General features: G+C 42.5%; 1 protein-coding gene across 1 annotated transcript; it reads right to left on the reverse strand.

Moving 5' to 3' along the window:
• Nucleotides 1–4504: 4504 nt before the first annotated feature.
• ppil6 (peptidylprolyl isomerase (cyclophilin)-like 6) lies at nt 4505–7340 on the reverse strand. Its single transcript, XM_029676483.2, has 8 exons — nt 6539–7340; nt 6311–6406; nt 5966–6154; nt 5728–5790; nt 5481–5628; nt 5212–5271; nt 4916–5051; nt 4505–4663 (listed from the first exon to the last, which is right to left on the reverse strand). Exons 1-8 carry the CDS (start codon nt 6614–6616, stop codon nt 4552–4554), a joined length of 882 nt encoding a protein of 293 aa, XP_029532343.1. The 5' UTR covers nt 6617–7340; the 3' UTR covers nt 4505–4551.
• Between the last annotated feature and the right edge of the window lie 6701 nt (nt 7341–14041).

The raw sequence follows: 14041 nt of genomic DNA on the forward strand, positions 1-14041 counted from the left end.
GAACTTGACTGGCCTGCCCTGACCTCAACCCAATCAAACACCTTTGGGATGAATTGGAACACTGACTGCGAGCTAGGCCTAATCACCCAACATCCGTGCCGACCTCACTAATGCTCTTTTGGCTGAGTGGAAGCAAGTCCCCACAGCAATGTTCCAACATCTAGTGGAAAGCCTTCCCAGAAGAGTGGAGGCTGTTATAGCAGCAAAGGGGGGACCAACTCCATATCAATGCCCATGATTTTGGAATGAGATGTTCGATGAGTAGGTGTCCACATACTTTTGGTTATGTAGAGTATTTACAAACATGGTATTACAGAAACAAAGAAAACAACAGAGTTCCCAGGCAAGGCTGCCAGTTGTTTGGTTGGCATAAACCAGAGAAAAACAGGGTAGGTCTTTCAACAACCCCTCACCCAGATTTGTGTGGTGTAAATAGATTTGCACCCGCTTAATCATCCTGTGGTGTGGTGAATTAAAACTGATAAACAAAAGGGTTTTAGGACATCAGTAAAAAAACTAGTTAAGCAAACAAATATGTACTGTACACCATGTATATTAGATTTAAGTATATTGCAAAATATGTTTGTGTGGGGATCGATGTGGAGAGTCCGTCATGGTTGTCATTGCAGGCAATTTCAACGCTTTGCGTTACAGGGAAGACATTCTCCTCCCTCATGTGGTACCCTTCATGCAGGCTCATCCTGACATGACCCTCCAGCATGACAATGCCACCAGCCATACTGCACGTTCTGTGCGTAATTTCCTTCAAGAACCGGAATGTCAGTGTTCTGCCATGGCCAGCGAAGAGCCCGGATCTCAATCCCATTGAGCACGTCTGGGACCTGTTGGATCGGAGGGTGAGGGCTATTCCCCCCAGAAATGTCAGGGAACTTGCAGGTGCCTTGGTGGAAGAGTGGGGTAACATCTCACAGCAAGAACTGACAAATCTGGTGCAGTCCATGAGGAGGAGATGCACTGCAGTACTTAATGCAGCTGGTCGCCACACCAGATACTGACTGACACTTTTAATTTTGACCCCCACCTGGCTGCTTACAAGCAAAAACTAAAGCAGGAAGCACCAGAGATTCGGTCAATAAGAAAGTGGTTAGATGAAGCAGATGCTAAGCTACAGGACTGTTTTGCTAGCACAGACTGGAATATGTTCAGTGGAAATATGTTCCGGTGGCATTGAGAAGTACATCACATCAGTCACTGGCTTCATCAATAAGTGCATCGATGACGCCGTCCCCACAGTGACTGTACATACATACCCCAACCAGAAGCCATGGATTACAGACAACATCCGCACTGAGCTAAAGGGCAGAGCTGCCACTTTCAAGGAGCGGGACTCTAACCCGGAAGCCTATAAGAAATCCCGCTATGCCCTCTGATGAACCATCAAACAGGCAAAGCGTCAATACAGGACTAAGATTGAATCATACTACACCGGCTCTTACGCTCGTCGGATGTGTCAGGGCTTGCAAACTATTACAGACTACAAAGGGAAGCACAGCCACGAGCTGCCCAGTGACACAAGCCGACCAGACAAGCTAAATTACTTCTACGCTCACTTCGAGGCAAGTAACACTGAAGTATGCATGAGAGGATTAGCTGTTAAATGACTACCGACCCGTAGCACTCATGTTGGTAGCCATGAAGTGCTTTGAAAGGCTGGTCATGGCTCACATCAACACCATTATCCCAGAAACCCTAGACCCACATTTGCATACCGCCCAAACAGATGCACATATGATGCAATCTGTATTGCACTCAACACTGCCCTTTCCCACCTGGACAAAAGGAACACGTACGTGAGAATGCTGTTCATTGACTACAGCTCAGCGTTCAACACCATAGTGCCCTCAAAGCTCATCACTAAGCTAAGGACCCTGGGACTAAACACCTCCCTCTGCAACTGGATCCTGGACTTCCTGACTGGCAGCCCCAGGTGGTAAGGGTAGGTAGCAACATATCCGCCATGCTGATCCGCAACATGGGTGCCCCTCGGGTGCGTGCTCAGTCCCCTCCTGTACTCCCTGTTCACTCATGACTGCATAGCCAGGCACGACTCTAACACCATCAAGTTTGCCGAGGACATAACAGTTGTAGGCCTGATCACCAACAGCGATGATACAGCCTATAGGGAGGAGGTCAGACACCTGGCTGTGTGGTGCCAGGACAACAACCTCTCCCTCAACGTGATCAAGACAAAGTAGATGATTGTAGACTACAGGAAAAGGAGGACCGAGCACACCCCCGTTCTCATCGACGGGGCTGAAGTGGAGCAGGTTGAGAGCTTCAAGTTCCTTGGTGTCCACATCGCCAACAAACTATCACGGTCCAAACACAATAACACAGTCATGAAGAGTGCAAGACAAAGCCTATTCCCACTCAGGAGACTGAAAAGATTTGTCATGGGTCCTCAGATCCTCAAAAGTTTCTACAGCTGAACCATCGAGAGCATCCTGACTGGTTGCATCACTCCCTGGTATGGCAACTGCTCGGCATCCAACCGCAAGACACTATAGAGGGTAGTGCGTACGGCCCAGTACATCACTGAGGCCAAGCTTCCTGCCATCCAGGACCTCTATACCAGGCAGTGTCAGAGGAAGGCCCTGAAAATTGTCAAAGACTCCAGCCACCCTAGTCATAGACTGTTCTCTCTGCTAACCGCATGGCAAGCGGTACCGGAGCGCCAAGTCTAGGTCCAAAAGGCTTCTCAACAGCTTTTACCCCCAAGCCATAAGACTCCCGAACAGCTACTCAATTGGCTAGCCAGACTATTTGCATTGCCCACCCTCCCCTTTTACGCTGCTGCTATTCTCTGTTTTATCTATGCATATATGCACTTTAACTCTACCAACATGTACATATTTTTATTCGTTATTTTCCCAGGTAAATTGACTGAGAACACGTTCTCATTTACAGCAACGACCTGGGGAATAGTTACAGGGGAGAGGAGGGGGATGAATGAGCCAATTGTAAACTGGGTATTATTAGGTGACCGTGATGGTTTGAGGGCCGGATTGGGAATTTAGCCAGGACACCAGGGTTAACACCCCTACGATAAGTGCCATGGGATCTTTAATGACCTCAGTCAGGACACCCGTTTAACATCCCATCCGAAAGACGGCACCCTACACAGGGCAGTGTCCCCAATCGCTGCCCTGGGGCATTAGGATATTTTTTAGACCAGAGTAGAGTGCCTCCTACTAGCCCTCCAACACCACTTCCAGCAGCATCTGTTCTCCCATCCAGGTTAATGACCAGGACCAACCCTGCTCAGCTTCAGAAGCAAGCCAGCAGTGGTATGCAGGGTGGTATGCTGCTGGCTATTACCTCGACTAACCAGTGCCCCCACACATTGACTCTGTACCGGTACCCCCTGTATATAGCCTCGCTATAGTTATTTCACTTCAGCTCTTTAATTATGTTACTTTTATTTCTTAACACGTGTTTTTTCAAAAACTGCATTGTTGGTTAAGGGCTTGTAAGTAATTATTTCACTGTAAGGTGAAATACTGTTGTATTCGGCGCATGTGACAAATTTGATTTGATACTGTGTGAATCAGGCCTTCATGGTCAAATTTCTGCAAAGAAACCACTACTGAAGGACACCAATACGAAGATACTTGCTTGGGCCAAGAAACAAGAGCAATGGACATTGGAGTGGTGGAAATTTGTCCATTGGTCTGGAGTCCCAAATTTGAGATTTTTGGTTCCAACCGCTGTCTTTTTGAGAAGCGGTGTGGGTGAACGGATGATCTCCACATGTGTGGTTCCCACCATGAAGCATGGAGGATGTGATGTGATGGTGTGGGGGGTGCTTTTCTGGTGACACTGTGATTTATTTAGAATTCAAGGCACACTGAACCAGCATGGCTATCACAGCATTCTGCAGCGATTACATAATCTGGTTTGGGCATAGTGGGACTATCAGTTGTTTTTCAACATGACAATGACCCAACATACCTACAAACTGTGTAATTGCTATTTAACCAAGAAGGATAGTGATGGAGTGCTGCATCAGATGACCTGGCATCCACAATCCCCCAACCACAACCAAATTGAGATGGTTTGGGATGAGTCAGACCGCAGAGTGAAGGAAAAGCAGCCAACAAGTGCTCAGCATATGTGGGAACTCCTTCAAGACGGTTGGAAAAGCATTCCAGGTGAAGCTGGTTGAGAGAATGCCAAGAGTGTGCAAAGCTGTCAAAGGCAAAGGGTGGCTACTTTGAAGAATCTCAAATATAAAATATATTTTGATTTGTTTAACACTTTTTTTGGTTACTAGATGATTACATATGTGTTATTTCATAGTTTGTCTAAACTATTATTCTACAATGTAGGAAATAGTACAAATAAAGAAAAATCCTTGAATGAGTAGGTGTGTCCAAACTTTTGAATGGTACTGTATATATTTATTACAAATCCAATTCCCCAGTGACTAAAGCTTTAATTTACTGAGCTTAACTGAATATACCAAGAATAAAATAGAGCTGGACCAGTTGTCAGACTGGGTTTTAATAAAAATATGCAGTTAAGGTTATGTCAGGGTTCAAACACTCCACAGTCTGCTACTTTACAGTCTGGTTTGGGTCTTTCATTGTAGGTTGGGACTTCCTCAAGTCTCCTCAGAACCTCTGTGCCTTCAACCACTTGACTACAAAACAAAGAGAATATGAAAACAGCTGGATACCAGGTACAAAATACAGAAATACAGTATATCCCAGAACAGTCCTGACGCCACAGAGGTCGTTAAACGTTGACATCCAAAAGATTGTGCGAGCCTAAAGGTTTTAGAACACAAAACCGAGACACAAGCAGTACACAAACACTACACTATAGCAATATACAAACATACACTTCATTCAACTAACAGCACTATACCACACATTATTAGAGATGTACACACCCGAAAGCCACATATTGTCTGTCCATCCAAAGGGCGGGCTGCAGGGTGATGTAGAACTGAGAGCTGTTGCTATGAGGACCCTGGTTGGCCATTCCCAGGATGCCCCTCCTACTGTGGGAGACTGCAAAGCTCTCATCTAGCAGATCCCACAGTCACATGTTAGTGTGGAGACAGTAAATAGACATACATCCTAATACATCTCCCTATACTTACTTACCTGAATACATTTCCCTAGGCATGTGTACTACATGTGTATACTGTAGAGTAGTAACTTGATGTTAGGCCTGCGTCTGTACCTTCAAAAGTTGGCCCGTAGATTGACTCCCCTCCGTTGCCTTTGCCTGGTGCAGAAATATCTGCAATAGGGAAATATGACATCATCAAGTGGTGTGTGTACTGACAAAGTAAATATTGACGTATGATGACTCAATTAAAACTTACCAATATGACAGCAAACAGATACAGTATGGAATCAATGGCAAGTCAAATACAGTCCTGTATGTCCTTTCTTATCAATGTAGGCCTATAGGGGTGACTTTCAGATAGAGGACCTGGTAGACCGTACCTCCCCCTTGTATCCAGCCGTTGGGCACCACACGATGGAACACAGAACCCTTGTAGGACAGGATTAATTCACTCTGTGACAGGCCTGCCTCCCCTGTACACAGAGCCTGGAAGTTTGTACACGTCTTCGGACACAGCTCTGTAAACAGCTGGGGAGACAGAAGACCTACGCTGTCAATACAACTCTGGACCAACTTCTTTACCCATTCAGGTCCAATCAGATCAATGGTTACAAATGACAGCCTCACCTCAAACAGTAATCTCCCAACCGAGTCCCCTCGGATCGAAATGTCCATGTAAACAAACGTGTGCTGTGGTGGAAGCGAGAGAGGATGTCATGTTGTAGGTATGATGTCACTGTTATAAAGTACTTTAGGGCCATGGGGCTTGCTGTAGTAACTGCACTGTCTGTCTTTGTGTGTTTCATGGTCTATTGTGTCACTCTATCCTAATCCTATGCAAGTACAGTGTGTAGACTAGACTTGCCCCAGTGCTGTGGAGGTGTTTAGAGTAGTAGTCGTCAGCGAGGGCCAGGTATAGTGCATGTGGACGGATAAGTGTAAACTCCCACTGCTTCTCAGCCCAGCTGGTCAGGTCCTTCTCGTTGCCAAGGAGACAACCATTCACGAAACACATTAGGTTGCTGGAGAACTGCCACACCTCCCCTTTCAGCTCCTTGGTTTGAAAATGTTAAAGGATGCAGTTTAACTCAACAATTCATAATACAAATGTTGACTAATGCACACCACAGCTCAAGCCATACATCACACTACTTAGCTAAGCATTATTCTCCATTTGAGTCTATTATTCAAATACTCAAAGTATACCCACTCTTTTCTTATTGGTTAGATACACATGCCAGTCACATTCGAGTAATGGACGAATTGTTGGATCCAAAAACGAGGTGGGAAACTTCTGTTTCAGTCCCTGTGTTGACATAAAATATGATTTGGTCTGCTCAGTCAGTTAGTGCTCATGTCGGATAGCCTTAGCTAGCTAGCTAACCAGGTTGGTTTGCCAGAATGTCTACTTAAACTGTACTTTGAAGCTGAAAGTTACCTCGGCAATGCTCTTAGCAATTTGAAAATGGTGTTCTTTCATCAAACCCACGATTTCCAGGTAAACTTCAGAAGTCATGATTGGCTATTTCCATTGGGCTGCAATATAATTTTTTGACAGCCCAGAGGTGTTTGTAAACAATACGTATCCATGGTAACATTGCAGTCACGAGCTAAAATGACGTTTTCGTCGCATCTTGTCTAGCATGGGGACCGGTTTAGTAACTGTGGTAGTCTGTCAAATCAGGTCAAATCATGACGTCTGTGATCTTCAGGTCGGAAAGTCAGCGCTTTAGAAATATGCCCGAGTTTCAGACTTGGAATTCCAAGTTGGATGACCGTTCAAAGATTATTCCCAGTCTTTTTTTTCTTCGAGTTCCCAGTTGTCTTGAACGCACTGAAGTCAGATGTCGGAGATTTCCCAGTTGTTTTTAACGCGGCATAGCATTCCACTTCACTTCTTGTACTGGCCTTGTGACGGAGTTGCTGATTGGTTGTTAAACATAGCATAATTCCATAACACGTAGAGTCTCGAAAATAGAATTAGAATTTTAACAACGTCAAAAAAACAAAATCAAAGCTAAGACGTTTTGTGGTTGGAATTGCAGTATGTATTTATACTGAACACATATAAACGCAACATGTAACAATTAACGACTTTATTGAGTTACAGCTCATATAAGGAAATCAGTCAATTGAAATAAATTCATTAGGTCCTAATCGATGGATTTCACATGACTGGGCAGCTAATTTTCAAATTGCTAAGAGCATTGCCGAGGTAACTTTCAGCTTCAAAGTAAAGTTTAAGTGTAGACATTCTGGCAAACCAACCTGGTTAGCTAGCAAGCTAAGGCTATCCAGCATGAGCACTGACTGAGCAGACCAAATCATGTTTTATGTCAACACAGGGACTGAAACAGAGGTTTCGTTTTTGGTAATGTTACTGTAAATACATACTGTAAATAAATGTAATTTTGGGACGATGCCTGGGAGGGCATAGTCCCACCCACCCACTGGGAAGCCAGGCCTAGCCAATCAGACTTCGTTTTTCTCCACAAAAGGGCTTTATTACAGAGAAATACTCCCCAGATTCATTAGCTGTCCGGATGGCTGGTCTCAGACGATCCCCCAGATGAAGGAGTCGGATGTGGACTTCCTGGGCTGGCGTGGTTACACATGGTCTGTGGTTGTGAGGCCAGTTGGACCTACTACCAAATTCTCTAAAACTATGTTGTACGTGGCTTATGGAAGAGAAATGAAGATTCAATACTCTGGTAACAGCTCTGGTGGACATGCCTGCAGTCAGCATGCCAATTGCACACTCCCTCAACTAGAGACATCTTGACATTGTTTTATGTGCCAAAACTGCACATTTTAGAGTGGTCATTTATTGTCCCCAGCACAAGGTGCGTCTGTGTAATGACAATGCTGTTTTAATCAGCTTCTTGATATGCCACACCTGTCAGGGGGATGGATTATCTTGGCAAAGAAGAAATGTTCACCAACTAGGGCTGGAAACAAATTTGTGCACAACATTTGAGAGAAATAAGCTTTTTGTGCATATGGAATATTTCAGGGATTTTTTATTTCAGCTCATGAAACATAGGACCAACATTTTACATGTTGCGTTTTTGTTCAGTATAGTTTGAGAACTTTGTGTGCTAGCAACTTTTGACCAATGGCGTACAGTTGAAGTCTGAAGTTTACATAAACCTTAGCCAAATACATTAACTCAGTTTCACAATTACTTACATTTAATCCTAGTAAAAAATTCCCTGTCTTAGGTCAGTTAGGCATGTCCACCACTTTATTGTAAGAATGTGAAATGTCAGAATAATAGTAGAGAGAATAATTCATTTGATATTTTATTTCTTTCATCACATTCCCAGTGGCTCAGAAGTTTACATACACTCAATTAGTATTTGGTAGCATTGCCTTTAAATGGTGCTGCCACCCCCGTGCTTCACGGGTGAGATGGTGTTCTTCAGCTTGCAAGCCTCCCCCTTTTTCCTCCAAACATAACGATGGTCATTATGGCCAAACAGTTCTATTTTTGTTTCGTCAGACCAGAGGACATTTCTACAAAAAGTACGATCTTTGTCCCCATGTGCAGTTGCAAACCGTAGTCTGGCTTTTTTGTGTCGATATAGGAATCGTTTTACTGTGGATATAGATACTTTTGTACCTGTTTCCTCCAGCATCTTCACAAGGTCTTTTGATGTTGTTCTGGGAATGATTTGCACTTTTTGTACCAAAGTACGTTCATCTCTTGGAGACAGAACGCATTTCCTTCCTGAGCGGTTTGATGGCTGCGTGGTCCCATGGTGTTTATACTTGCATACTATTGTTTGTACAGATGATCATGGTACCTTCAGGCATTTGTAAATTGCTCCCAAGGATGAGCAAGACTTGTGGAGGTCTACAATTTTTTTGGCTGATTTCCCCATGATGTCAAGCAAAGAGGCACTGAGTTTGAAGGTAGGCCTTGAAATACATTCACAGGTACACCTCCGATTGACTCAAATGATGTCAATTAGCCTATCAGAAGCTTCTAAAGCCATGACATAATTTTCTGGAATTTTCCAAGCTGTTTAAAGGCACAGTCAACTTAGAATATGTCAACTTCTGACCCACTGGAATTGTGATACAGTGAATTATAACGGAAATAATCTGTCTGTAAAGAATTATTGTAAAAATTACTTGTGTCATGCACAAAGTAGATGTCCTAACCGACTTGCCAAAACTTTAGTTTGTTAACAAGAAATTTGTGGAGTGGTTGAAAAACGAGTTTTAATGACTCCAACCTAAGTGTATGTAAACTTCCGACTTACTTCGACCCTGGATTGCTGATACTAATGATTGGCTGTTGAGAGGCCACCGGTCACCCAAATTGGCACTTCCTAGCAGGAGCAGTCCTCCATAGGAATGAATGGAATTGAACAGTAATTCAATTGAATGTTAAGGACAAAATGACATGTATTTACAGTAAGTATTGTGACGACCCTCCCACTCTGTCTGCCGTATTCTCTCTTTGTTCTTGTTTCCTTATTAGGATGCCGGTGGGCGCAGTTGGGAGGGTCGTCAGCTACATGGGAAACACCTGGGCCGGTGTGTCCCAGGATAAATAGACCTCTTCCACATTCATGGAAGAGACTCTCTCCATGCAGACACCTTTACAGATTTTGTTGTGTATCTTGGTGGCCTTTTGGTTGTTTGCTTTGGCACCTTTCAACACCCTGCATTATCACATTCATGCATGCAAAACACTCACTTACACTACTGATTACACACACCATTGTATATTGTACTTAGTTTCTTATTTAACAAAATATATATTTCGTTACTCCTTATCTCCACGTTGTCTCCCTTTTGTTACGGGCTTTGAACCGGTTCGTGACATATATATTTTTTGTTGTTGTGGGGACAGTAACATTACTGCTGTCTAAATTTGAAATGTTTAGCTGAATATAATTTAAAAGTATGCATTAAGGTGACAAATTGAATAAACGTGTCAAACTAATGTAGACATTAATAAATGCATTTCTATAGAGTCCTAAATATTTTTTACAATTGAGTGGCTGCGTGGAGGCTTCAATACAGTGCCCCCAGCCAGTCATCCAGGGTTTATACACAACATTGCTTTTGTGAGACTGTCCACTATCCCGATAAAACCAAACAAAAAACAGGTGCATGATCTGTGGAAGAAAAAAAGTGATCGAGTTCCAATATTTGCATAATTGTTGTGATTGGATGATAGCTGTGAGGGTTATCGAATCATGATTAAATCCTCTGTTCTCCCCGAGCTCATTAATGATAGAATCAAAGACAGTACAGTATGGTTTAGAAACTGTGATTGAATGTTCATATTTGAAGATGGCAGAAAGGACAGTCTATTTAGTACGACAAGGAGTGAGTGGCAATGAGTGGAATGCTAGGTAAACAGACAGGTACCCAGACTACAGGTTCTCATAAAAATGAATAAATGACATAGAATTAGAATACAGTGGGGCAAAAAAAGTGTTGTCAGTCACCAATTGTGCAAGTTCTCCCACTTAAAAAGATGAGAGATGCCTGTAATTTTCATCACAGGTACACTTCAACTATGACAGACAAAATGAGGGAAAAAAATCCAGAAAATCACATTGTAGGATTTTTTATGAATTTATTTGCAAATTATGGTGGAAAATAAAAAAATATTATATGTTTTATAATTCTATTACAATATTTTAGGTTAACAATAATTCTATTACACAATTTCTAATATGACATGCCTTTTTCCCCCCGGCATAAGTAAAATCAAGATTATGGCTCTACTGCCATTCATTCCAATTAGACTGGTTTGGATTTATCCCTGTCCAACATGGCTGCCATTTATTCCATTCTGGAACTTTGAGGGTTTATGACATAGGCTGCATTTCAAACTCAATATAGACAGCCCTAGGCCCTAAACCCTCAGTCCTATGCCCTTGGGGGAATTTCAGGAACTTCAGGAAACAGCAGAGGGAGCAGCCTCCTATCCACATCGACGGGACAGTAGGGGAGAGGGTGGAATTTTCATTGGGGTACCCATCATGGACAAACTGAAATGGTCCACCCACACAGACAGCGTGGTGAAGTAGGGGCAGCAGCCTTTCTTCAACCTCAGGAGGCTGAAGAAATTTGGCTTGTCACCAAAAGCACTCACAAACTTCTACAGATGCACAATCGAGAGCATCCTGGCGGGCTGTATCACCGCCTGGTACGGCAACTGCTCCGCCCACAACCGTAAGGCTCTCCAGAGGGTAGTAAGGTCTGCACAACGCATCACCGGGGGCAAACTACCTGCCCTCCAGGACACCTACACCACCCGATGTCACAGGAAGGCCAAAAAGATCATCAAGGACAACAACCACCCAAGCCACTGCCTGTTCACCCTGCTATCATCCAGAAGGCGAGGTCAGTACAGGGGCATCTAAGCGGGGACCGAGAGACTGAAAAACAGCTTCTATCTCAAGGCCATCAGACAGTTAAACAGCCATCACTAACATTGAGTGGCTGCTGCCAACATACTGACACTTTAATAATGGAAGAATTGATGTAATAAATGTAACACTAGTCACTTTAAACAATGCCACTTTATATGTTTACATACCCTACATTACTCATCTCATATGTATATACTGTACTCTATACCATCTATTGCATCTTGATGTAATAAATGTATCACTAGCCACTTTATATAATGTTTACATAACCTACATTACTCATCTCATATATATACCATAGTCTATACCATCTACTGCATCTTGCCTATGCCGTTCAGCCATCACTCATTCATATATTTTTAAGTACATATTCTTATTCCTTCCTTTACACTTGTGTGTGGTAGTAGTTGTGAAATTGTTAGATTACTTGTTAGATATTACTGCCTGGTCGGAACTAGAAGCACAAGCATTTCGCTACACTCACATTAACATCTGCTAACCATGTGTATGTGACAAATACAATTTGATTTGAAATGCAATCATAATTGACTGTAGCACATGTAAGGCACACACAACAGTTCCATGATGACTGAAAACACAACCGTGGGATGAACGAGTGACACATTTCCGGGCAAGAGCGGTCCATTTCAAATGAATTAATTCTTCCCTCGCCCTGCAAGTGTCAACTCGTCAGACAGACGGATGACGGCATGATACGTCATCAGAAGTGTCCACTTAATTTGCAGCTATATTCATTTAATAGGATCTCCATGGTTTAAAGGTCAAATGCAGACGTTTATTTTTATTTTTAAATCTCAATATCAAATCATTTCTGGGAAACAATGAAGTACCTTACTGTGATTGTTTTCAATTAAAATGTTTGAAAAGAAAAAATATTTTTTAGCAAAGAGCAATTTCTCATGCAATAATTTTGCTGGGACTGGAGTGGTCTGAGTGGGGAGGAGAAACTGAAAACGCTGTTATTGGCAGAGAGGTTTGGAACTCTGTCTTATTGGTCTATAGAGGGCTTGCAGTTAACATAAAAAGCGTCCTGGCGGCCACGTTGGAAACCACCGCATTACTTCTTCAGACAACAATAACTGACTGGCTACCCCAAACTGCATGATAACATCAAATGGAGTACTTGGCTTCTCTAACAAGACAGGAAAGACAACAGGAAAAAAATATGTTTACAGATTCCCCGCAATCATGAAACACCATTGGTGACACCAAGGTAAGACTCAAGAACTGTCAGATAAGAGAATAAACCTTTTTGCCTGTCAAGACCTGAACCCAGACAGCTGTCAGTAACGGGTCTGCTACAATCATTTAATCACTGGTAAGTCGAGTCTGATCGATTTCGAGTTTAGTCTGGCTGTTATGCTAACCAAGTGTTAACCACAACACTAAGTTAGCTAGATAGCTTGTAGTCTAGCAATTAACATTTGTCGTGTGAGAAGTTTTGGGGGGCTGTTTTCACCATAAATGCACCATTCTAACAAAGGATTGCATGCCTCTATCATCGTATATTTGCAGACAAATGTAAGCCTACAATTCCTAATGTTATGAGTAGATTGGATAGTAATAATTTAGGCTATTTAATAAGCACGTTGTGGTATAGGTATATAGGCTGTATCAGAGACGTTTCTGCTACACTTTGACTGGTGACATTTTCAAAATCATTTTTCATACGATGGTAGCCTTGGCTTAAAAACGATCTTGTCTTAAATGCAACCATGTAATCTAGGCCTATGAAAAAGGGGTCCTGGCTAAAAGGGAGCCAACTTGTCAAAAGTACATTTTAGCTAACCCTTTTCTTAACCTGCTGCCTGAATGATCGTAAACTGCTACGAAATGTCAAATATGACGTTCATTTGACAACTGGATCCCTTCTAGCCATGACTATGGGACATGCAAATAGTACAATATGTCCATATATCCCAGAGGACATTATTGCCAAAACTTGTGGTTATCATATGATAAAACAATGATAATTTGTTGAACTTTATTCATAAGAGGAAGGAAAATGTATATGGACATTGCAGCATAGGACAAAGGCCTCAATGGGATAGCACAACCTGTATTGACTATTGGTTGTTCAAGCCCAACAGATTTAAATCTTTATCACACTAAAACACATGAATTAAACACAACCAAACAATTTAAAGCCCTGGTGGTATAGGTGCCATTCTAACATCAGGTGGGCTTTTCATTTATTTATGTACTACTGTAGGTTCACCAGCTGACCTCTCAAGACACCCATGTCAACTGGATTACCACTGAAGATGAGCAATGCTGCAGCAGTATCAGTTTCTACTTCTTCACCATTTTCCAGATATGAAAGGAGACATCCCTCAATTATACAATATGATTGTTATATGCTGTGCTTTGATCAATCTAAACGCTTCTGTTGTGCCATTTTGAGTAGAGCACCTTCACCTTGTCGTCATAGAAAAAGTGCCCTCTTACACCATATTAATATATCAAATGTAATTTGGAAGGTGTAAAAAAACTTGTTTACGATATTGTAAATGTATTGT

This window comes from Oncorhynchus nerka, linkage group LG13, assembly GCF_034236695.1.
Source record: "Oncorhynchus nerka isolate Pitt River linkage group LG13, Oner_Uvic_2.0, whole genome shotgun sequence".
Lineage (NCBI taxonomy): Eukaryota > Metazoa > Chordata > Actinopteri > Salmoniformes > Salmonidae > Oncorhynchus > Oncorhynchus nerka.

What these genes read in the sequence shown, in the direction of transcription:
- ppil6 (XM_029676483.2), bottom strand. Translation starts at nt 6,616, where the DNA reads ATGACTTCTGAAGTTTACCTGGAAATCGTGGGTTTGATGAAAGAACAC. An exon ending in TTGGGAGATTACTGTTTGAG is followed by an intron (nt 5,629 to 5,727) that starts GTGAGGCTGTCA and finishes CTGTCTCCCCAG; the next exon opens with CTGTTTACAGAGCTGTGTCC. An exon ending in CTACGGGCCAACTTTTGAAG is followed by an intron (nt 5,052 to 5,211) that starts GTACAGACGCAG and finishes GGGATCTGCTAG; the next exon opens with ATGAGAGCTTTGCAGTCTCC.